Source organism: Bos mutus, chromosome 20, assembly GCF_027580195.1.
Source record: "Bos mutus isolate GX-2022 chromosome 20, NWIPB_WYAK_1.1, whole genome shotgun sequence".
Taxonomy (NCBI): Eukaryota; Metazoa; Chordata; class Mammalia; order Artiodactyla; family Bovidae; genus Bos; species Bos mutus.
Genome location: NC_091636.1, coordinates 24,076,395 through 24,099,336, shown reverse-complemented (window position 1 = coordinate 24,099,336; position 22,942 = coordinate 24,076,395). Strand labels below are relative to the sequence as shown.

At 34.0% G+C, this 22,942-nt stretch overlaps 1 protein-coding gene across 5 annotated transcripts in view; it reads left to right on the top strand.

The window, feature by feature from the left end:
- Positions 1-22,942, top strand: part of ADAMTS6 (ADAM metallopeptidase with thrombospondin type 1 motif 6) — a 305,836-nt gene that overhangs the window by 128,640 nt on the left and 154,254 nt on the right. For all 5 annotated transcript variants that reach the window (XR_011461451.1, XR_011461450.1, XR_011461452.1 and 2 more), the window contains exons 10-11: positions 9,875-10,021; positions 18,826-18,967. Coding sequence is in view for 2 of the 5 variants with exons in the window: in XM_005892772.2 (XP_005892834.1) it covers positions 9,875-10,021; positions 18,826-18,967 (289 nt within the window). In the remaining 3 variants the exon portion in view is untranslated. The remainder of the gene's footprint in view (positions 1-9,874; positions 10,022-18,825; positions 18,968-22,942) is intronic.

The following is a 22,942-nucleotide window of genomic DNA, read 5'->3' as shown; positions in this document are numbered from 1 at the left end:
CTTGAAAAATGAACAAAAGAGCTTACTATTCAAGGAAAACAACCAATCCTGTTTATTGCCAATGATAAAATTTGAACATTTTTGAGCGAAAATTCAAATTTAATAAAAGTTCTGTCACTGTGAGCCTGACAGCTTCCTAATACTTAAAGACTTTTCCAGTGCGATTGGTGATAATTGATGAAACAGGATACAAAGAGATCATTGATAACGGTTTCAGAATCTGCATTGCAACTAAACTTTTTAAGAAATTTCTAGTTGTCAAGTTTTATTGTAGAATCAAAAAACACTACCATTATCTGAAAGGACTAATGAAAATACTCTTTCCTTTTCTAACTATATGTTAATGTAAGGCCAAATTTTCATCATATACCAAACCAAAAGACTACAATAGATTGAATGAAGAATCAAATATGTGAATCCAGTTGTCTTCTAATAAGCCAAATACTAAAGAGATTAACAAAAATATAATTAAAAAATGCTATTATTCTCTGTGACATTCTTCTGTTTTAGAAGATTTTTAAAATTAAAGTGGTTATTTATGTTAGCATGTATTGAGTTATTAATGAATCTAATCATTTAATTATTAAAATGAATTAATAACTTTAAAATTTTTCTCAGTTTTAATTTTTATTATAATAAATATCACTACACACAACCTCATAAACAAAAGGTCTTTGGGGTCATTGATAATTTTAAGAGTGTAAAGGATACCAAAAATTTAAGAAGCTGTTGTAGAGATATTCTTACATATGTGACCAGGATATTTAAGAATCCTCATAGCAGCATTGTCCATAGTAGCCCCATATCAGGAACTACAGCAAATTCTTCATCATTGAATGGATAATTAAATGGTGTATTTACAGTGGAAATCTATATAGCAGTGAAAATGAATGGTGTGTGTAGCTAGACAGCTCAGCCGAGATGATGCTTTCTAACATATTGTTGAATAAAAGAAGCAAGTTATAAAAGAATATGTGCACTGTGATTCCACTTGTATAGATTTCAAAGCCAGGCAAAGTTAACATATATTGTTTAGAGTTGCATAGGGAATGATTACCCCAGAAGTCAGGATAGTGGTTCTCTCTCAGGGTAAAAAGAAGGATATAACTGTTAAGGTGAGTACAGGAGACAAGTTCTTATTATTCTGAAAATGTGTGTTTCTTAAATTCGGTGGAGATATCATGGATGTTTGCTTTATAATTTATGTATAATATATGTTTTATTCCCTCATATCATATATTATGAACATAAGAGAATAAAATTAACCTCTCCAGAAAAATAAAACAACAAACAAGAAAATATGATTAAGAAATATGATAAGGGAGTTAATCTGACTGGTGACTAATTTCACATGCATTGTATATATTGCCTGCTATAAAACTCAGAGTCAATAAACCATCACACCTTTACATTATTTTTAAACAAAGCTGAAGTTTATCTTGAAGCAGTTGTTATAAGAATAATTCATAAGACCTCTGTTTCTTGCGGTCTTATTCAAAATGACTTTATACTCAGTTTGGCTGGATGCAAGACTTTTCCTAGGCACTTTTCCTATTGTGCGCTTGTGTTAAATGTCACCATGGAGAAATCTGAGGTTAATCTGATTATTTTACTATTACAGGTAATTTGATCTTTTGCCCTGTGTTGCCCCAAATATATTTCATTTTTGATGTCCAGTAATTTTACTAGGATGTGATGTAGTGTGGATGCACCTGTGTCAGTTTTTCCTAGGATGTAGAATAATTCACATTTGATGAGATTTGAGCCATTTTTATTTCTTGAAAGTTTTCTTGTATTTTTAAATCACTTTTCTTAGTGTTTATTATTTTGATTCTTCTCTTTGGGAATAATAGTGATACATGTATTGGATTCTTTTACTTTGATCCTTTTAAACTCTGCTCTTTTTACTTCTGTGAGGAATATTTTTAGCAGTTGCCTGTTTTTCTTTTTGCTACCTCAGCATGGCCTTTTTCTTGTAATAGTTTTATTCTCCCCCTCCTCCATTTATTCCCTCTGACAGTTCATGTTTTCATCTCTTGTCTTACCATATCTTCCCTGATTACTTGTATCTCTATGTTGAATTCTTATTTTTCTGAAATGATGGCTTTGTTAAGTTTGGGTTCATATGTGTCCAATTTTTATCTTTTCTGTAGCAATATTTTTTTCTGCCAGATGTCCTTCATCTTCTGTTTGTACTTTCCTATTCTTTTTTTTCTTTTAAATATTTAATATATTTGTAGACACACTTCTTTTTTCCTGTTGAACCACACATCTTTGAATGAGTTTGATTTTTCTGGATGAACTACTTGTAGAAGGTTATGTTGCAGAGGGACCAGAGCTACTTTGTCAACAGAAATGTATTAATGATATACAGTGTTGCACGACTGAAATTCTTTAACCCTGTATTTTTTTTTTTTGATAACTACTGGCAAGATAGAATCTCTCTTTCACCTTTTCTCACTGATAGACTGATTCCTACAAATATGGTTTGACTTACTCCCCAGTCAGCCCCATCTACTCTTCTGACAACTAGAATAAGGGTGTATATTCCAACAGTTTGCACCCTTATTCCAGCTGTTTATAAGAAAGTATTGTTGGTTCTGTCCCTCAGGTTGTTGCACTTAACTTTGGAGAACATGCTCTACTCATTTTAGCTTAGATCAATTATTACTGTCCCCTCTGTGTGTCTTTCTTCATTGCTGTTTGATTTTTCTGTCTTTAGTCATCCTTCCACATACATTATGTCATGGTGGTTTATGGTTTTACAAGTTTTCTACTTTTCATTGAATGTGGAGTTTATGTTTCTTTTTTCCCATTTTTTTATTGCTTTTGAGTGATATATTAGAGGAAAAGGGAAAACTTTTTACTCGCAGTGTAGAAATAAGTGTCCTTTAAACTTTTGAGATACAATCAGAAGTACTAAGATATGAGAAAGGAAATTCCTAGTCTTTCATTTGTATCGCCTGGGGGAGGTTGAGCTGAAAATGTTCATCAAACAATTTATTTCCTGGGAAAGAAAGAAAGCAAAAAGCCTACTTTTTTTAAATAGATTTTGTACTTAATTTTCTGAAAAGTTAAGAATAATAATTTTGGAGTACTTTGGTTTCAGGATTACTTGTCAGTTCAGTCACTCAGTCATGTCCAACTCTTTGCAACCCCATGAATCGCAGCACACCAGGCCCCCCTGTCCATCACCATCTCCCGGAGTTCACTCAAACTCACGTCCGTTGAGTCGGTGATGCCATCCAGCCATCTCATCCTCTGTCGTCCCCTTTTCCTCCTGCCCCCAATCCCTCCCAGCATCAAGATTACTTAGCTTAGCTTTCCATAATTGGCTATGCTATCCTTGTTATTATTTAGTCACTAAGTCGTGTGACTCTTTGCAACCCTATGGCCTGTAGCCCACCAGCCTCCTCTGTCTGTGGAATTTCCTAGGCAAGAACACTGGAGTGGGTTTCTGTTTCCTAATGATGTTATCCTAATCAAGTACAAGCCTCTATCATTGGATTGGCGATTTGTTTTTGCCTTACTTATCAGCCAGTAAGTTAGCTTATTACTGTTGTATGGATGCTAGCAAAAGGCATGAGTTTCTGGATCAGGCACTTAAGCACAGCAAGTAGTATAAGCATTAGCATATTTATTTTGTTTCCTTTTGGAAGGAACCCAAAATCACACATGGGCAGCACAGTATGGCCTCAGATAAATGCCACACAAGTAGTGGGTTTATATCAAAACTGAGAAACAGTGAGCTTGGGGAATCTAATACTTTTATGTGAGCTAAGTTGCTTCAGTCATGTCCAACTCTTTGCAACCCTATGGACTGTAGCCAGGCTCCTCTGTCCTTGGGATTCTCCAGGCAAGAAAATACTGGAGTAGGTTGCCATTTCTTTCTCCAGGGGATCTTCCCAACCCAGGGATTAAATCTGAGTCTCTTGTCTCCTACACTGGCAGACAGGTTCTTTACCACTAGGGCCACCTGGGAAGCCCAATACTTTTATGACAAGTAATAAGTAAACCTGCTATTTGTCCAGGGAGATGTAACCTCATTTCTCAAAGTTATTCTGAGGAATGTCCTGGGGCCTGGGTTAAGAACAAGCCTTGCAGACTTATCATACTCAACAAAATGTGGGAAATTACAAGAGCGTCTCTCTCATTTCTCTTTCTCTCTACCTCTATGTGTCTTTATCTCTCTCTGTCAAACAAATGACAATCATTACCTAATCTGAAGTATTTTATTAAACACATAAAACCAACCATGATAATGTTCTCTTCCTATCACTATTCTTTCAGTGGAGTGGGCACCAGGTTCACTAACTCTCCTTTTTTTTTTTTTTTAAATTATTATTTACCTCAAGAACAGGGAGCTGAGTTTATTTTATATCTATTTATCTATCTTTCCTTAGATCTTGGCACATCATCATTATCAGTCCCAGCAAGAACCCTTCTTGTTTTAATATGTGTTGTGCTTAGTTACTCAGTTGTATCCAACTCTTTGCAACCCCATGGACTATAGCCTACCAGGCTCCTCTGTCCATGGGGATTCTAGGCAGGAATACTGAAGTGGGTTGCCATGCCCTCCTCTAGGGCATCTTTCCAACCCAGGAATCGAACCCATGTCTCTCACATTGCAGCTGGATTCTTAACCATCTGAGCCACGAAGGAAGCCCAAGAATACTGAAATGAGTAGCCTATCCTTTCTCCAGGGGAACTTCCCAACCCAGGAATCGAACTGGGGTCTCCTGTATTGCAGGCAGATTCTTTATCAGCTGAGCTACCAGGGAAGCCCTGTTTTAATATATGTAAATGTGTATTTCCGTATTCCCGTTTTCACTCCCATTTCTTCCCTCTTTCCTTTAATAAATTTGATACCTATATTTGGGCTCCCCAGGTGGCACTAGTGGTAAAGAACACCTCCCAGTGCAGGAAGCATAAAGGATGAGGGTTGGATCCCTGGGTCGGGAAGATACCCTGGAGAATGGAATGGCAACCTGCTCCAGTATTGTTGCCTGGAGAATCCCCATGGACAGAAGAGCCTGGTAGACTACGGTCCATGGGATCACAAACAGTCAGACATGACTGAAGTGACTTAGCATATTTGAAATCATCTGTATCCTTGCAAAATATTGCAGATTGTTTTATATATGTCTGTTTATTTTTTAACTTTTTAAGTTTGAAATGTTTGCAAAGTTATGGAGAAAATGATATAGTAGAAAGAGTTCCCATATGTCCTTGAGTCATATTTTTTAATTATTAATATTTTGCAACATTTCTTTCTCTTTTTGTATATGTACGTGTATTTTTTTCTGTACTATCTGAAAATAAGTTGAAGACATGCCCCTATCGCTAAATATTTCAGTACCTTTCCTAAGAAGAAAAAACAATCTCTTACATAACCACAGTATGATTATCAAGTTAGTTTTAACATTTATACACTATTATTATCTGATATGTAATCCATATTCAAATTTCCTCAGTTGTCTCAGCAGTGCTTTTTTTAACCTTTCCCTCTTCCAGTCTAGTTTCTGTTGCATTTGCTCATGTCTCTTTAGTCTTTAACTCTCTGAACAGTTCCTTGGCCTTTCTTTGTTATTTGATAATATGTATGTAATTTTTGTTTGTATGATATACTGGTATAGACCTTGTTCCTTTGCTCAATTTTTCAGTGTTTCTAAGATCCACCTATATTTATGTGTAGACGTCTATCTTGTTTGTTACTTCCAACTTCTGCTTAGTTTTCAGTTTACTTATCCATTCCCCAGTGACAAGCACCTATATTGTCTTCAACTCCTTGCTATTGTAAATAGTTCTGTCACTAACATCCTCATACATGTTCCTTTTAGGAATATTTCTGGAATATCTCTCTAAGAATAGAATTGCTGGGTCATAATGTTTCTTCTATTTAATCAAAGTACTGCTGAATTGCCCTATGGAACAGCTGCCCTACCACACTTTAACTGTTCTATACTAAGATCTCAGTTTCTCTATACCATTGCAATATTTAGTCCTAGGTAACATTCTCATTTTTGCTAATATAATGGTTTAAAGTTTGCTCTCATTTATTTTCTCTAATTACTAATGAATTTCATTTCTTTTGCCAAACTCCTCATTGATAGAGTTTCTTCAGGAAGGAACTTTTCTGTAATACACACACACATACACACACCACAGGCGCTTGCACACACACACACACACACACTCCAGCCTGGTCAATGTACTAGAGGGATATTTTGAAGCTGATGTCATGAATGGCAATTGTAAAGTCCCATTTCACTTTGTGTCACTGTCAGTAAACCAGTTGACATTAGTCATATCATTTCTCGGATTTCTTACATTTTAAATATAATTTGTAAAAGTATACATTCTCCTAGACAACTGAAACCAAGATCCTTAAGACAGCTATCTGCACCTGACCCTGAAACTATGAAGACTGTGTAGAAATAGAATTTAAGATTTACTTCTTCAGATACTTGAATTCGTCAATTTTCAAATCTTTTCCCTTATTTACTTCTGAATTTTTAAAAACTATGTACCCTATTGGTTATTTTTCAGTGGGTGTCCAAAATTTGTTATGTCTAACTAATTGCAAAGGATAGAATTTCTAGAGTACTGCAAAAATTACTATGTAAAAAGTTAAAACCTCCTTAAATATACCTGATTGAATCTAAATGCCATAGCAATTTGGTAACTATCATTGTGCATTTTGAAAATACACTAATAGGTTCTTCTGGTTTTTGTTTCTTATTCTTACAATGTTGTATTGGTTTCTGTCATATAGCAACATGCATTAGCCATAGTTATACATACATCCTCTCCCTCCCTGGCCTTCCTCCCCTCCCTCCATCACATCCCTCCAGGTCATCATGGAGCACCAGACTGGGCTCCCTGTGCTGCACAACAACTTCTCACAGGCCATCCATCTTACACCTGATAGTGTGCATATGTTGATGCCACTTTCTCCATTCCTCTCACACTCCCTGTCCCCGACTGTGTCCACAAGGCCATTCTCTACATCTGTGTCTCCATTCCTTCCCTGCAAATCGGTTCAACAGTGCCATTTTCTAGATTTCATATATATGCATTAATATACTGTTTGTGTTTTTCTCTTTCTGACTTACTTTATTTAACAGGCTCTAGGTTCATCCACTTCACTAGAACTTACTCAAAGTCATTCTTTTTTATGGCTAAGAAATATTCTATTGTGTATGTGTACCACAGCTTCTTTATCCATTTGGTTCTTCTTTTATAGTCAAATTTACATCTTTTTTTCCCCTTCGTTAGCTCAGCATTTCTGCTGCTCCTTTCCCTCCCAGTATATCATTCCTAATGCATATTTTAATATTTCTTAATATTTTTTAAAAACATGTTTTTATGCTTAAAAGTATTTCAATTATATAAAATATCTCTACAACAAAAAATTTAAGTTACAATTACATTTTTTAAATTTCCTGTGATCATAAAAATCTTTTTTTCTGGATTATGTGTTCATTACATTACAATTATTAATAACTGATTAGAAGAATATGTATATATTATGAATTTTAATAAATAGTTAAATATAAAAATAAAGTTTATCTTAGAAAATATATCTTTATTAGACTTGATCTTAGCCAAAAGACCAAGAAGTAATAGAAGATGTATCTTTCAATGTATATTTTCAATTACTGTATTTACCTCTGTACTGTTAGAGTAAGACAGGATTTCAGCACCAATTCAGCTTTTTATTTTTTTTCTATAGATGTGAATGTTGATAAAATTGGATCACATAAGTAGTTGAGATGAAGAGATTTTATTATAGAAATATCAGTCAGTTCTTTAAACTTCTTTTGAATTATTTGTTAACACATAAACTTGGGGCTCTATCATCAAAATTTTTAACAACCCATCAGCTGTTAATTTGATTATATCGTCCTATAAACTTGATGAAAGCAAGAAACTACATATGTTACTCAATCACTGAAATCATTCTTCTTAGTCCCGACACTGTTTCTAATTGTCTCTTTCCTTGACACCCATGTTTTTATACCCTGAGGCAATGAACTATTACAAAATTATGATGAGTGAAAGGTAAATTTTTCTGTTGTAAGGTGGGAGAAATATGATTTCAACAGAAACTTTGCTTTCATAGAAAAGAATAAATAAGAAATTATGGAATCTTTAAAAAATGATTTTCTTAAGCCATCTGTGCCTGCATATACCTATCTTAACATAACTCAGGGATTTGTATGCTGCTGCTGCTAAACAGAAATGATATTTTTAAAGCTGTCATTATTCCAAAAAAAATCATATAGCATCAACCTTTGTGAGAAATATGGAGTATTAAGTTTATTGAATTATAAATTTACAGTAAGGAACTTTTTAATGTAAATCAATAGCTATAAATTTATATATGTTTTGACAAAATGTATATCTAATTCAACAAACAGTATACTCCATCATTATGTTCCTGGAAGAGGTTGGCTTGAGTGTGTTGATGTCAAACCCAAGACTAAGTATTAATATTCTTGGAAGGTTATTTGGTGGTTTAATTTAGGGCTCTCTATAATTCTGTTCTTTTGCTTATGTTAGTCCCTACACCTGAATAATTAGTTCCTCCTCCCTCGTCCCACCATATCTGTCTTAATGATAGCTCTTTTATATTATATTTGTGAATTCACCTTCCCATATATGTCTCAAATCTAATCCCTCTTCTCTGTCCCATGCCCTCATTCAGATCTACCTCATTTCTCAATTGGTTATCATCTTTTATCTGTGTTCCCTGGCTCCATTCTCTTTCCATTCCATTGTCTCCACCACAGAATTACTATAATAATTTTTCTAAAATTTGGATCAATTCCATATTCTCCTGCTTAGAAATTTTCAGTTGCTCTTACTGACAAATCTTTAAAGTCTGTGCACTTCCTAAAGTGTTGATACTTTCTTACATTTATTAGCTTGAGACTATCTGTTCTCAACTACTTTTCCAAATTTTTCTCCAGCAACTATTCTTAATTGTTTCTTACTTGTGTCACACAAATTACTTATTTCCTTGAACAGATATAATGGTGCACTTACTAGAATGTCACAGTGGACACAACAAGGATATTTTTTAGTGATTTCACCTAAACTTCTGGCTACTTGTGATGAAAGACTTAACTTTATTCATATGCAGTGATCCTTTACAGAAAAATTTTATAATTTATCATTGAGATATGTTTTTAGATCACAGTGATAGCACTCAGCATGGCTATTGGACACAGGAAAAAAATGGCAAAGTAAAGCTTTAAAAAATCAGAGAGGCCATGGTAAAGAATAGACTATATTCATAATCCTTAAATGTATCAAGATTTTTCAAAAGGTGGTTTGAAAGCACATACACACACAAACATAAATTACAAAATGTATTGAATTCTCCTTTATACATATTAATAAGAAAAAGAGTTTTTATGTTTGGCCTATAACGTAAAACTCTATGGATAATAACTATCTTTTTATAATTCCTTTTTGGACTCAGCATTATGAAATAGCTTGAACTCTAGCAGATATTAGGTAGGTTCTACTAACAATTTCAACACTTAGTAACTGTATGATTTTTATGGGTCAATTATACATCCACTGTCTGTTCAAGGAGAGACTGTATCATATGAGATAACATTTGAGAGTATATTATAAATTTAAACAGGTTTAAAAACACATTGTATCATTGAATTATTCCTTAATCTCTTTACATTAATCCTATATTTCCTTAGAGAATCTAGTCTATCTTGATAGAAGCCATATGTTGATAGGGCTAATAAATGATCCAATAAGGAAAAAAAACATATTGAGGGTTTGTTTTATTTATTTTTTTCTAATTTTTTTCTTTTATGTTTCTTATGTTTCTTCCTTGTCAAAACAGTTTTGGTATGAACCATGATGGAATTGGAAATTCTTGTGGGACAAAAGGTCATGAAGCAGCAAAACTTATGGCAGCTCACATTACTGCAAATACCAATCCCTTTTCCTGGTCTGCCTGCAGTCGAGACTATATCACCAGCTTTCTAGAGTAAGTAATCCTCTGGAGAGTGATGATGAATTGCTCCAGAAGTAAGCCATTGATAGAAGCCTAATATGTAGTGCTTCAAACTGCATAATGAGTAACTTTTATAGGTCCCAGTGATACTTCAGACTGTTCCCCAAATACTTTAATATATCACTCTGGCAAATTTTTAATTTTTTCTTTGTACTCAAATAGAACACAGACTAAATTAGGGGGACACAAACAGATTAAGGAACTGGAGTAAGACTGTAAAAGGGGTTGATGATATGAGTTAGAAATGTTAAACAAATGGGAAGGAATGTCAGAAAGAATTTAGATTTACATAATTTAGTAATGCATAATCCAAGCCTTAATCCAGTGATTACATATTTCATTTTGTTGGTTAAAAAAAAAAAAACTGAGTTCTGTAGAAATGCCAAAGTATCTAATAGTAACAAACAACAACAACAAAAAACCAAACACCCAGGAAATGAAAATAAGAAAATGAAAATTTGTCTTTGAAAATGTATTAAATGACTCATCTTTTCTCCAGTTTGAGAACTCCTTTGCTGGTCCTTTAACGTATATTCTAAGAGTCCAGTTATTTAAATTTGAAGACTATAAATTAGGTGTAACTATGTTGAGGAAAGCAGATGTTTTTCCATATTTCACCTGCATAGAACTTTAAGATTAGCCTTTGGAAACTGTTAGACTTAGGTCTCACTCTCTAACAGTGTGACCTTGGTCATTCATGTTTGTTACTTAAACTTCTAATAGTCAGTGACTTCATTTATTGAATAAATTTAGGTAATGATACACATATCATCAAGTTGTTATGTAAATAATTATGCATAACACTATAATGTATATAAAGCACTTAATAGACATTCATGATGTGGTATATTAAATAATATCGAGGTTTTAAGCAGTGTTTTTCTATCATTACCTTTAACTGTTTTCTGCCATTTTTTTCTGAGGAGGAGTGGTTAAGTATTCTGAAAAAGTTGGTCATACACAAAGTATAGGAGAGCAACAGAAATTTTTTGTTTAAAGTTCACCTTAACATGATCATAGTGTAACATTTTAGAAATTTGGAGGGAGACCTGGGTTTGATCCCTGGATCGGGAAGATCACCTAGGGAAGGGAATGGCTATCCACTCCAGTATTCTTACCTGGAAAATTCCATGGACAGAGGAGCCTGGCAAGCTACAGTCCATGGGTTGCAAAGAGTTAGACACAACTGAGTGACCAACATTTTCTTTTAACACTATGCAGGGTAACATTATTTATTAAGATTTTGGTTCATATCTGCTAAGAACCAGATTATATTCTTAAAACTTATAATTGCATATTTTTAAAAGCCCCAGACAAGAGATTTTATTAATAAATTACCGAGAGCAATGCTTTGCTCAAAGATCAAAAGACAAGTGTTTAAAATGGACTCTTTTGAATTAATGTGATAATGAAATTGAAGGAATTGGAAGTATTTTTAGAAGGTAGCTCTTCTGAATAGCTATACTATAACCTAACAATTTTTAATCTTTGTAATAGATAAATTATATTACTTGCCTTGTGCCAAAACTTGGTGAAGGAGCACAGAAAATTTGACATCTTTTTGTAGTTTTTTAACACAAAGCACTAGCAATATCATTTTCTGAGATGTTTTAATAAGACCATATAACCTAAATTTTAAGCACTGTTGAAGATCTACTCTGTCTAGAAATCAAGCCAGATCTGGAAACTCTCCCTTGACTTGGCTCACGTTTTTATAATGGAATCTTAGTGTCTATCTCCAGAAAGACAAAGTGTATGAATGCTCAGTATTCCTGTGCATTTTTGCATTTCCTCTGCTTGTTTTTTGTTTTTTTTTTTTCCTTCCCCAAGTACATCATTTCTCATTCCTCTGTCTTGTTTCTGTTGTACAGCCCATTTGCTAGGAATATCTCTTTATACTAAATACAAGGACTGGTTTTGATCTCTTGCCAGACCCTGTGTAGTTAAAACTGTATTAAGGCTGTTAAAACATTCCAAAAGGGAATCCCTAAATTGCTGATAAAATACAGTTAAGAAATCACCACTGGTTTGAGGAGAGATGTAAAATTATTGCTGGTTGCAATAAATCATTCCACTGAATTAATTGAAAGAATTAATCCAAAAACCATTATGTAAGCCTTATTACCTCTTTGCGTTTTCTATGTGTAAGCATAATTAGTGTTGACAGGGTTCTAGTGGGTTTATTATCCTGTATTTTATAAAAATATTTCTGTTGCATCCTCATGGGAATGCTCACAAAGTTAAAGGCATTAGTAAAAGATAGTTGTGAAAGACAATGGGTAGGGATTTGGGGAGAAGTTGGCATCTCTTCCGCCTCTCTTTAACAGTAAACTAAACAACTCTGATTGTAATCTGACCAAGTAATAAAGGTTTTTTAAACACAAGGCCCTTTAAAAAGGTCAGTTCACTGGAGCACAAAGATACAATAGTAACTTTCTTGAATTTCTTTGTTCCTCTTTATTAATGCAGGGGACTTAATTGCTTTAACAGCTTTGTGTGATATTTTTAAAAATCCAGTGATATTTTGATTAGGGATTGAGGTTACATTTATGTTTTATAGTTGGCTCAAAAAGACTCATAACATTTTATTTTAGTTTCTCTTCTCAAGAAAAAGAAATCTTGAAAGATGAATTGTTTAGGAATTGCAGCCCTGCCAACAGAATGCATACTTTTCTCTACTTAGTGACTATATAGGCCAAAGATGATGGTGGATTTTAACAATAAGCTTTCTATGATTTATAGAGATTCACTATTCACTATGTTCAACTGAAAGCAATTCCATGGCCTTTAAATGCCAATAGAGTAAAAAAGTCTCTCGTGTCATTCTGAAACACTAGGTGCTATTGATCAATCAGGAGATGGTGTTTACCAACTCCCAATATTTTTTTTCAGATTTCTTAAACTCGGTGATTCAATAAGTGGTTCATGAATCGCCCAGAAGCCGTCCTGATTAAATAATAAAGAACCCATTACCGTTAAAATGGACGTGTTATGCCAGCTTCTGATGTTTTCGACGACGGCTTTGCAGGTAGTGTCCTTCCTATCTGCCTGCGGGACTTATTTATTTATTTATTCATTTATTTATTTATTTAGAAACTAGAGAAGATGAACCTGGTATTATGGCTCACATTCATTGATGTCTATGGGCTAATTTACCAGGCAGTAGAAGGCAGCCAGAAGTAATTGAGGCCAGTTTTTCATACATTTTCCACCACTTAGTGGTAGTACAGAGTAATTTCCTATAGTCCTCAAAAATCCTGGGGCCTCTGTGAATCAACTCTTGCTCTATTTAAAGTCTGTTATATTGTTTGAACTGTCAGAGATCCGTAGCAAAATTTCCTACAGTTCCAAATTAAATATTTTCACAGAAAAGATGGAAGCTGAAAAAAAGAGAAGCAATATTATGGTTGAAGATGAACTAGAAAGAAAGGTAGAGCTGCAAGAGAAGTGATATAAGATGAACAGGACAAGTAAGGCACTTAACAATTCTTCTAGAGCAATTACTTTTGAATGTCACTATCAGTAGTCTATTAGACAGAAAACAACTTTTATAGATGGGACCTCTTTTTTATGTGGAGCCAAAAAACAGCTTAGCAAAACAAATTTCTCCTCCTTCCATTTATCTGACATATTTTGGGGACTTCACTCTAACCCATAAATATCTTTGATAAGTCATAATTACATGTGGAGAAAAAGAGCATAACTTAGTAAACATGATTAGCATAGTGTTTGCATATTGGAAGCCTCAAGTTCAGTTGTGTTCAAGTATCCTAGTCCTATAGAGGGCAAGAGATAAAGGTCTTAGAGTAATTCATTTTAAAGGTAATATATTATTAGTTTTGTGAAGATTGGTAGAGCAGTTTATGAAAATGTAGTAGGTAAGACACTTGACTTGCCATAGATGAGACACCTAATTCATTTTTGCTTAACTTACGTGTGTTAGCACAACTTTATAGGAAAAGGTAGATGTTATATTATCTGTTAACTTTTTGTTGTTGTTGTTAAGAAACTGTTAAGATATAATCAGGGTTATATTGAAAGATCTATTTCTTAGATTAACCCACTGTTATAGGCTGAAGATCTGTACTTTATAGTGTAATTGTTTAACTGAAAAATAAATCTAAAATTACAATTATGTTTTCATGTGTTCTGGAAACAAAGCCAAAACACCATATTTTACATAAGAATCTGTACATTTTAATTGAAGACACAAATCTGGCTCATGTTCCTATATTCAAAGCTAATTTTTGAACTCTGTAAATAAGACTTCTCTAAATTAGAAGTGGAATACATAAAATATGACTTTGCTCTCATTCTGTAAGGATTTCTGGAACTGTAAATATACTTTGATTTACTAAGAGTTTCATAATTAGGGAAAAAGCATGTTCTCAAACTAATACATATTTTTTGCCTTGTCTTAGAAGCATAAACAAAAGTGGAGTGTATTAGTTCAATAATTACCTATATTGCTATAGATATTAACCAGGATTAGACTTTTAGTTGTGAAATATGTGCTGCTAGGGAACTAATCATACTTCTGCTTTTATGGAGTATACAGTTTTGCTCAGGACAAGTATATCTTGTCCCAAGCAATAGTAAGTTGTAATAACATCTTATAGGTGGAACATACAATGTTCTTCATTTCATTTATTAGTGAGTGAGGTTTATGTTTTCTGAATGAAAAAATTCACATATGACACTAGGGCACAAGCTCGTTATGCTTAAAAGTGGCATTTTATGAGAAAATTCAAGAAAATTTATATATAATATTACTACTATTAATTTTAAAATAGCATAAATAACAGGCTCAGTATCATAAGAATATATGATTATATTGATTAATTGTAAGCTTAGATTAGTAAAAATTACTCATAGCTTCTTTTGTTAAAACAACTATAAAATATATGTAATTAACTCATATCTAATATTTTTAAGAAAATCATTTATACCAGAAGACAATACAAAATGATTTATGTCAGCATAATTTGCAATTTCTAGAAATTAGAAATAATTTAAACACTTGTTAATAGAAGTGACATAGTCTTAAATGGAATATCAAAGAACAATATAAATGAATAGCTTACAATTGCACAGCTCAACATGGATGTGTCTCACATTCATAGTATTGAGCAGAAGGATAAATTCATAAAAGAAAACCTACAAAATGACTCCTTTTATGTAGAATTCAAGAACTGTCAGATGAATAAATTGAGAGATGAATAATTACTGACAACACCAAAGAAATTATTATTTTAAAAATCAGGCAAAAATAATTATTTTAAAAATCATTAATTGCATCCTCTTCCCTGTAGATTCAGATTTTATACCTTTTATTTATTTGGAGAATGAAAATGTAATATGTGGGCATTAGAAATTTGAATTACACAGAAAAAAATCATTAATTCTTTGGGAGACAAAGAGAGTTGTGATTGAGCACTTGGAAATTTCCTAAGGGGACAAAAACAAAGAAAACACTTCTTAGAGTTAAATGTACATCTCTCAGGTTCATGTCCTCTATCTTCTTTCTATACTTATATCTGTGATATTTCATAATGGCAATTGATGGCACAGAGGCATGAAAATATCCAGAATAATTATCTTCTAAGGGCTTCCCTGGTGGCTCAGGGCTAAAGAATTTGTCTGCCAGTGCAAGAGATGCAGGCACAATCCCTGGGAAAGATCCCTGGAAGAAGGAAATGGCAACCCACTCCAGTAATCTTGCCTGTGAAATCCAGTGGACAGAGGAGCCTGGCAGGCTGCAGGGTCTCTTAAGAGTCAGACACAGCTTGAGCGACTAAAGAGTTAATTAATACCTACTGTTTATAGGTTTAACTTACTTGAAAATAACCAAAAAGTAACAGACAGATTTTAGTAACATCATGTAAAAACTGTTTTTGTAGCTTAACCCTAAGTTAAGAATTAAAGTATGAAGACTATCTTACCCCTCAAATACTTCAGTCAAGGTTTTACTGTATATAATATTTATCATTACTAGAAGGAAAATATGTGGTACATTTTCTACCCAAAATGTAGAAATAGTTTAAATCAAGCTTGCAGATATCCTACACTTGCTATCCTAGAGCCAATACTAGTAGGTAAAACACTAGACTTGCAAGCATTGATATTTTGTACAACTATAGCCAAATCCATTTTAAAAGATTTTTGTTGATGCTGTATTCCTAAATACATGTTTATTATTTAAAAGTCTGTTATTTTTTTTCACTTGTATTTTATATGGTGTTTCTTCTACAAAAAAAAAAAAAAAATATATATATATATATATATAGAAAGAGATGACACATGTCTAGATGACTAACTAGACCACATCAATACAAAGCAATTGAAACACAAATCACTTTTGGGGTAGACTTTCTCACAAAGATTTTCCCACAGGGGACCACACTACATGGCATTCTTCATTGTCTGGAGGCTCCTGTAACAGTCATCTGATTTGGTAGTTTTTAAAGAATGCCAACCAGGATTGAAAGTGAAAAGAAAAAGTGAAAGTCACTCAGTCGTGTCCGACTGTTTGTGACCTCATGGACTCCAAGTAGGAATACTGGAGTGGGTAGCCTTTCCCTTCTCCAGGGGATCTTTCCAACCCAGGGATTGAACCGGGGTTTCCTGCAGGCGGATTCTTTACCAGCTGAGCTACTAGGAAAGCCCACCAACCATGATTTGTAGACCATTAATACCTGGGAACAAGAACTTTAAATGAAGTAATTATTGTTTCTTCCTAGGTTAATCCAGTTCTGTTAGCTATCAGGAAAGAATTTTTTTCCACGTTTTATTTTTTTCCTCAGGTTATCCTGTTTGTAAATGTTTGGGGGGTCCACATACTTCTTTCTCTTAAGTTTTTAGGTTAATTAAAAATAATTATGTATACTATTTTTTTAATGGATTTTGAGTTGGTGCCACTTAAGTGAATATATCTTATACTTTCCTTGTTATGCTATTGGCAAATATTTAATATCTGTAGGATCCTGTACTTAAGTCAGTGTTTAAAAATTTTCCATTAATTTATATAGAACTTAGCTTGATATTTTATTTTTATTACATATTTAGCTCCTTTCAGAGAGACTTTTATAGTTTGTTGTAGATAGAGATGAAATTTATATTTTAGGAAAAAATTAGGAAATAAAACTACTAATGGAATTACCTCATAAATTCTTCTTTTGTTATACTTTCACATTGACCTCTTTATCATTAACCTTAATATAAATTTTGAATTTACTAGTAGAATTTTATTTGGCTAAAATTTGCATACTCATGTGAAGCTATTTTATATAATAAAAAGAACTTACTATTTTTAAAATTCATCTGGAAATGGTCTTTCTTAGTGTATGTCAATTTCTAAAAGCATTGTGAACAGAAAATAAAAAGCATTCTGTCATAAAATATGGATAGCTGGGTGAAAAAATTTCTCTATTAGTTAGACACCTAGAGCAGTGACAAATGAAACGATTATAATAGCCAATAATAACATCTATCTATTTGGTACTACATTTAATATTCCATCTAAATATCATTATTGTTTAAAAATTAATCAAAAAAGCAAAACAAAAAAAAAATTAACCAAGAGGCATAAATGAAAGAAAAAGGGGTCTTTGAATCTATCACCTTATGAATAGCATGGTTCAGTTTTTGGGAGTTATTTATTTGCTTCTATGCAAATATATATTAGTATATAACATTTACTTTCACATTATAAGAATGATAAAATTTGAAGTGAATATGAAGTTTATTATTATGCATGTTTTTTTCTTGCTTACCTATAAATGAAAATTTGTACTGTCCTAAATAATAGTTGAGGAACTTCTACTTGTAAAATTATTTTCCTTTGGCAAAGTGGATGGAAAAGATTTGGAAAAAAAAACAGAAGTGCTGGCACAATTGACAGGAATGTTGGAAAAAATTTTTAAATGTTGGCATAGGAATTCTTTAAAAATTCTAACTTATTCACATGTGAAATGAAAGTAAAAAAGCATCTGTCCTATTTTATGCACACTGACTAAATAAAAAGAACAATTATATTTAGCAAAGTATAAAGCTCTTTAAACTAAGATATTCTGTCTGACTTTTGGCGATCTTTATGTTATTTGTTCCACTGAATTAAATATTATGTTTGAATGAAGCATACTTTGAAAAGCAGAAATTATAGAGAAGAGAACATTCTCTTTTCCAATTCTGATGATCCTAGATGAAATATGAAATTTTTGAGAGACTAAACACTTTTAATATACTTGAGAAGAGAACTTTGGATCTTGGCCTCATCTGTCATTCAGCCCATTTGTTATTGAAATATTTCAAGAACCTTTGGACATGTTTTACCACACCATCTATTTGTTCTACCCAAGGTGGAAGTATATAGATTAGGTCTTTAAGGATCACAACCAGTTTTTTTCCCATATTTTGTTTTTGATTCCACTACCAGATATGGTTATGTTTTCACTGAAAACAAACAAGAAACTTAGAGCAGTATGAAATTGTTTTGATTTCTCCAGAAATTAGTTTAAATCAGTGTTTAAAGGCCAACCTGACATTTTTAAATTATTTTGTAAGATGTTTTTATTGCATCTTAGTTCTGGAAAAAACTATTGGAACTCTTATTCAAGTTTTAATAAAGCTATTCTATTTTGCCATGATTATATATTAGTAGAATATATTGTTTTTCATGCATCAATTATTAAAATAAATAACTCAATACATGGTTTCATGACTGAGATTGAAATAGTCCACAGTGTACCTAATCTCCTTTGATCCTTTATGTTGAACAGTTCAGGCCGTGGTACTTGCCTTGATAATGAGCCTCCCAAGCGTGACTTTCTTTATCCAGCTGTGGCCCCAGGTCAGGTGTATGATGCTGATGAACAATGCCGTTTCCAGTATGGAGCAACATCTCGACAATGTAAATATGGGGTAAGAAGTCTTAATCCTTCTGTTTAGTCATATATATGTTTTTTTTTTCATGATGCAATTGTTAAGATGGAATTTTGATGAATGTAATTTCTCTGGTATCAGTATTAACACAAGTACGGCCTTTGACATTGCTCCTTTTCTGAAATCATTTGTATAATATTTATTCTAAATGTTTGAATAATCCTTTAATTAAATAAATTTCAAATGTCTTGAGAAGGATGCAGATAAAATTTAAATATTTTCCAGTGTATTTCTTTTTTAAGTTCTGAGTTTATAATGCCAACTTCTGTCTTTAAAATGTTATGATTTTGAAAACTCCACTTCCCACCTTTTCTGGTACTGTAATAACTGGGTTAAGGACACTTTGACTTTGACTCAGAGTTTTAACTTATACTTTTAGTATTGAGTCATTGCAAGTTGCCCACATTCTAACACAGTAACTGAGTGGGGACAAAATGACATTAGGCTTAATAGAGAAACAAGGAAAATTGCTATGGGAAAATAATGGAGGCATCATGGTTTACTCTTCTTCTCTGAGCATCATGGTTTACTCTTCTTGTCTGTCTAAAAAAGTTTCAGGATCTACCTCAGAAGATGTTAAAAAATAATTCTTTTTAAATTTTCATAGAGAAAGATTTCAGTGTCTAATAGCGGAGACATTCATAGTAGATACACAATGTAAACATGTTGAATGAAAGAATAGGATTTTTAAATGATGAATTGTATGTCAAAAAATTTTGAAAGTAAGTTTAAGGCTTTGGTTCCAATTTTTTGTAAACAGTGTGTTTAAAATCCCTTAAAAAAATAATAACAATAAAAGGTAGTTAAGACTAAATGGAGGGGTGTGGTCTGTGACCTGGCTCGTCAAGTTGCAGTGGCGCGGAGAAGTCTGCAAAACAAGAGGCGGAGGATTAAAAAAAAAAAAGACTAAATGATACACATATTGTACTGTACCAGTTATTCTTCTTGGGTGCAGTACAAAGGAAAGTGATTTTTTAAATAACCTTTGAGTGACAAGTATATTATTATTCCTAGGAGGCTTTGGCAGCACATTTTGTGCATTAGATTTAAAGATTGTGTGCAACTATCTAAAGATCTAGAGTCTTAAGTAAAACTTTGTCTCTCTATAAAGAATCTTTACTTCTATTCTTGTTGCTGTATGTTTTCAGTTACTTTTTTCCCTTGATTGTTTTTTCCCTCAGAAAAAGCCAAACTTTTGATCACAATCTTTGTATATACTTGTAGCTTCAGTCAGTTCAGTTCAGTTGAGTCACTCAGTCATGTCCGACTCTTTGCGACCCCATGAATCACAACGTGCCAGGCCTCCCTGTCCATCACCAACTCCCGGAGTTCACTCAAATTCATGTCCATCGAGTCGGTGATGCCATCCAGCCATCTCATCCTCTGTCATCCCCTTTTTCTCCTGCCCCCAATCCCTCCCAGCATCAGAGTCTTTTCCAATGAGTCAACTCTTCGCATGAGGTGGCCAAAGTATTGGAGTTTCAGCTTTAGCATGAGTCCTTCCAATGAACACCCAGGACTGATCTCCTTTAGAATGGACTGGTTGGATCTCCTTGCAGTCCAAGGGACTCTCAAGAGTCTTCTCCAACACCACAGTTCAAAAGCATCAATTCTTTGGCGCTCAGCTTTCTCACAGTCCAACTCTCACATCCGTACATGACCACTGGAAAAACCATAGCCTTGACTAGACGGACCTTTGTTGGCAAAGTAATGTCTCTGCTTTTGAATATGCTATCTAGGTTGGTCATAACTTTCCTTCCAAGGGAAAAACAAACCAGCCCTAATTTAGATGGCTATCTGAATATAGCATCCTGAGATAAATGCCAAACACAAACACTGGAGGTTCAAAAAAGGCACTCTGTCCTTTTGGTGAGGAGATACTTATAGTGTTGAAGCATCAAGAAATGTTTCATCAAGAAATCTTTCAACTAGCAGGTCTATAATGATGTCAGGGAAGATTTTAAACAAAGATCTACAGACTGACCCAGAACGTAGCAGTGGTGAGCTTTCCATGTCTTTCATTTTTGTCATCATGCGGTCATTGTAGGGATTATCAGTAATTGCATCTGTAGTTATGAAAAATCTTGTCTGAATTCTTTCTAAATAGGTTGATTAATATACATTTGAATACTTTTGGTAATTTACCAGTGGAGCAGAATAGATATGCAGAAATGAAACCATGCATATATGATCACCTGATTTTCAATCAAGGTGACAAGAGTACACAATGGAGAAAGGATCAGTTCAGTTCAGTCACTCAGTCGTGTCTGACTCTTTGCGACCCCATGGACTGCAGCATGCCAGACCTCCCTGTCCATCACCAACTCACGGAGGTTACTCAAACTCATGTCCATTGAGTTGGTGATGCCATCAAACCATCTCATCCTCTGTCGTCCCCTTCTCCTCCCACCTTCAATCTTTCCCAGCATCAGGATCTTTCCAAATGAGTGAGTTCTTCGCATCAGGTGGCCAAAGTATTGGAGTTTCAGCTTCAACATCAGTCCTTCCAATGAATATTCAGGACTGATTTCCTTTAGGATGGGCTAATTGGATCTCCTTGCAGTCCAAGGGACTTTTAAGGGTCTTCTCCAACAGTACAGTTCAAAAGCATCAATTCTTCGGTGCTCAGGTTTCTTTATAGTCCAACTCTGAATCCATACATGTCTACTAGAAAAACCATAGCCTTGACTAGACGGACCTTTGTTGGCAAAGTAATGTCTCTGCTTTTGAATATGCTGTCTAGGTTGTTCATAACTTTTCTTCCAAGGAGTAAGCTTTTAATTTCATGGCTGCAGTCACCATCTGCAATGATTTTGGAGCCCCCAAAAATAAAATCTTCCACTATTTCCCCATCTATTTGCCACAAAGTGATGGGATGAAATGCCATGATCTTAGTTTTCTGAATGTTGAGTTTTAAGCCAACTTCTTCACTCTCCTCTTTCACTTTCATCAAGAGGCTATTAAGTTCTTCTTCAATTTCTGCCATAAGGGTGGTGTCATCTGCATATCAGAGGTTATTGATATTTCTCCCGGCAATCTTGACTCCAACTTGTGCTTCATCTAGCCCAGCGTTTCTCATAATATACTCTGCATATAATTTAAATAAGCAGAGTGCCTTGTATATTGTCACGGATGTAGCATCATCAACAAATGCAGCATCATCTTTCAGAATTTGAAATAGTTCAACTGGAATTGCATCGCCTCCACTAGCTTTGTTCATAGTGATGCTTCCTAAGGCCCACTTGACTTCACATTCCAGGATGTCTGGCTCTAGGTCAGTGATCACACCATTGTGATTATTGGGGTCATGAAGATCTTTGTTGTACAGTTCTTCTGTGTATTCTTGCCACCTGTTCTTAATATCTTCTGCTTCTGTTAGGTCCATACCATTTCTGTCCTTTATTGAGTCCATCTTTGCATGAAAAGTCCCCTTGATATCTCTAATTTTCTTTACGAGATCTCTAGTCTGTTCCGTTCTATTGTTTTCCTCTATTTCTTTGCACTGATCTCTGAGGAAGGCTTTCTTATCTCTCCTTGCTATTCTTTGGAACTCTGCATTCAAATGGGTATATCTTTCCTTTTCTCCTTTGCTTTTTGCTTCTCTTCTTTTCACAGCTATTTGTAAGGCCTCCTCAGACAGCCATTTTGCTTTCTTGCATTTCTTTTTCTTAGAGATGGTCTTGATCCCTGTCTCCCGTACCATGTCCCAACCTCCGTCCATAGTTCATCAGGCACTCTATCAGAACTAGTTCCTTAAATCTATTTCTCCCTTCCACTGCATAATCATAAGGGATTTGATTTAGGTCATACCTGAATGGTCTAATGGTTTCGCCTACTTTCTTCAGTTTCAGTCTGAATTTGGCAATAAGGAGTTCATGATCTGAGCCACAATCAGCTGCCGGTCTTGTTTTGGCTGACTGTATAGAGCTTCTCCATATTTGGCTGCAAAGAATA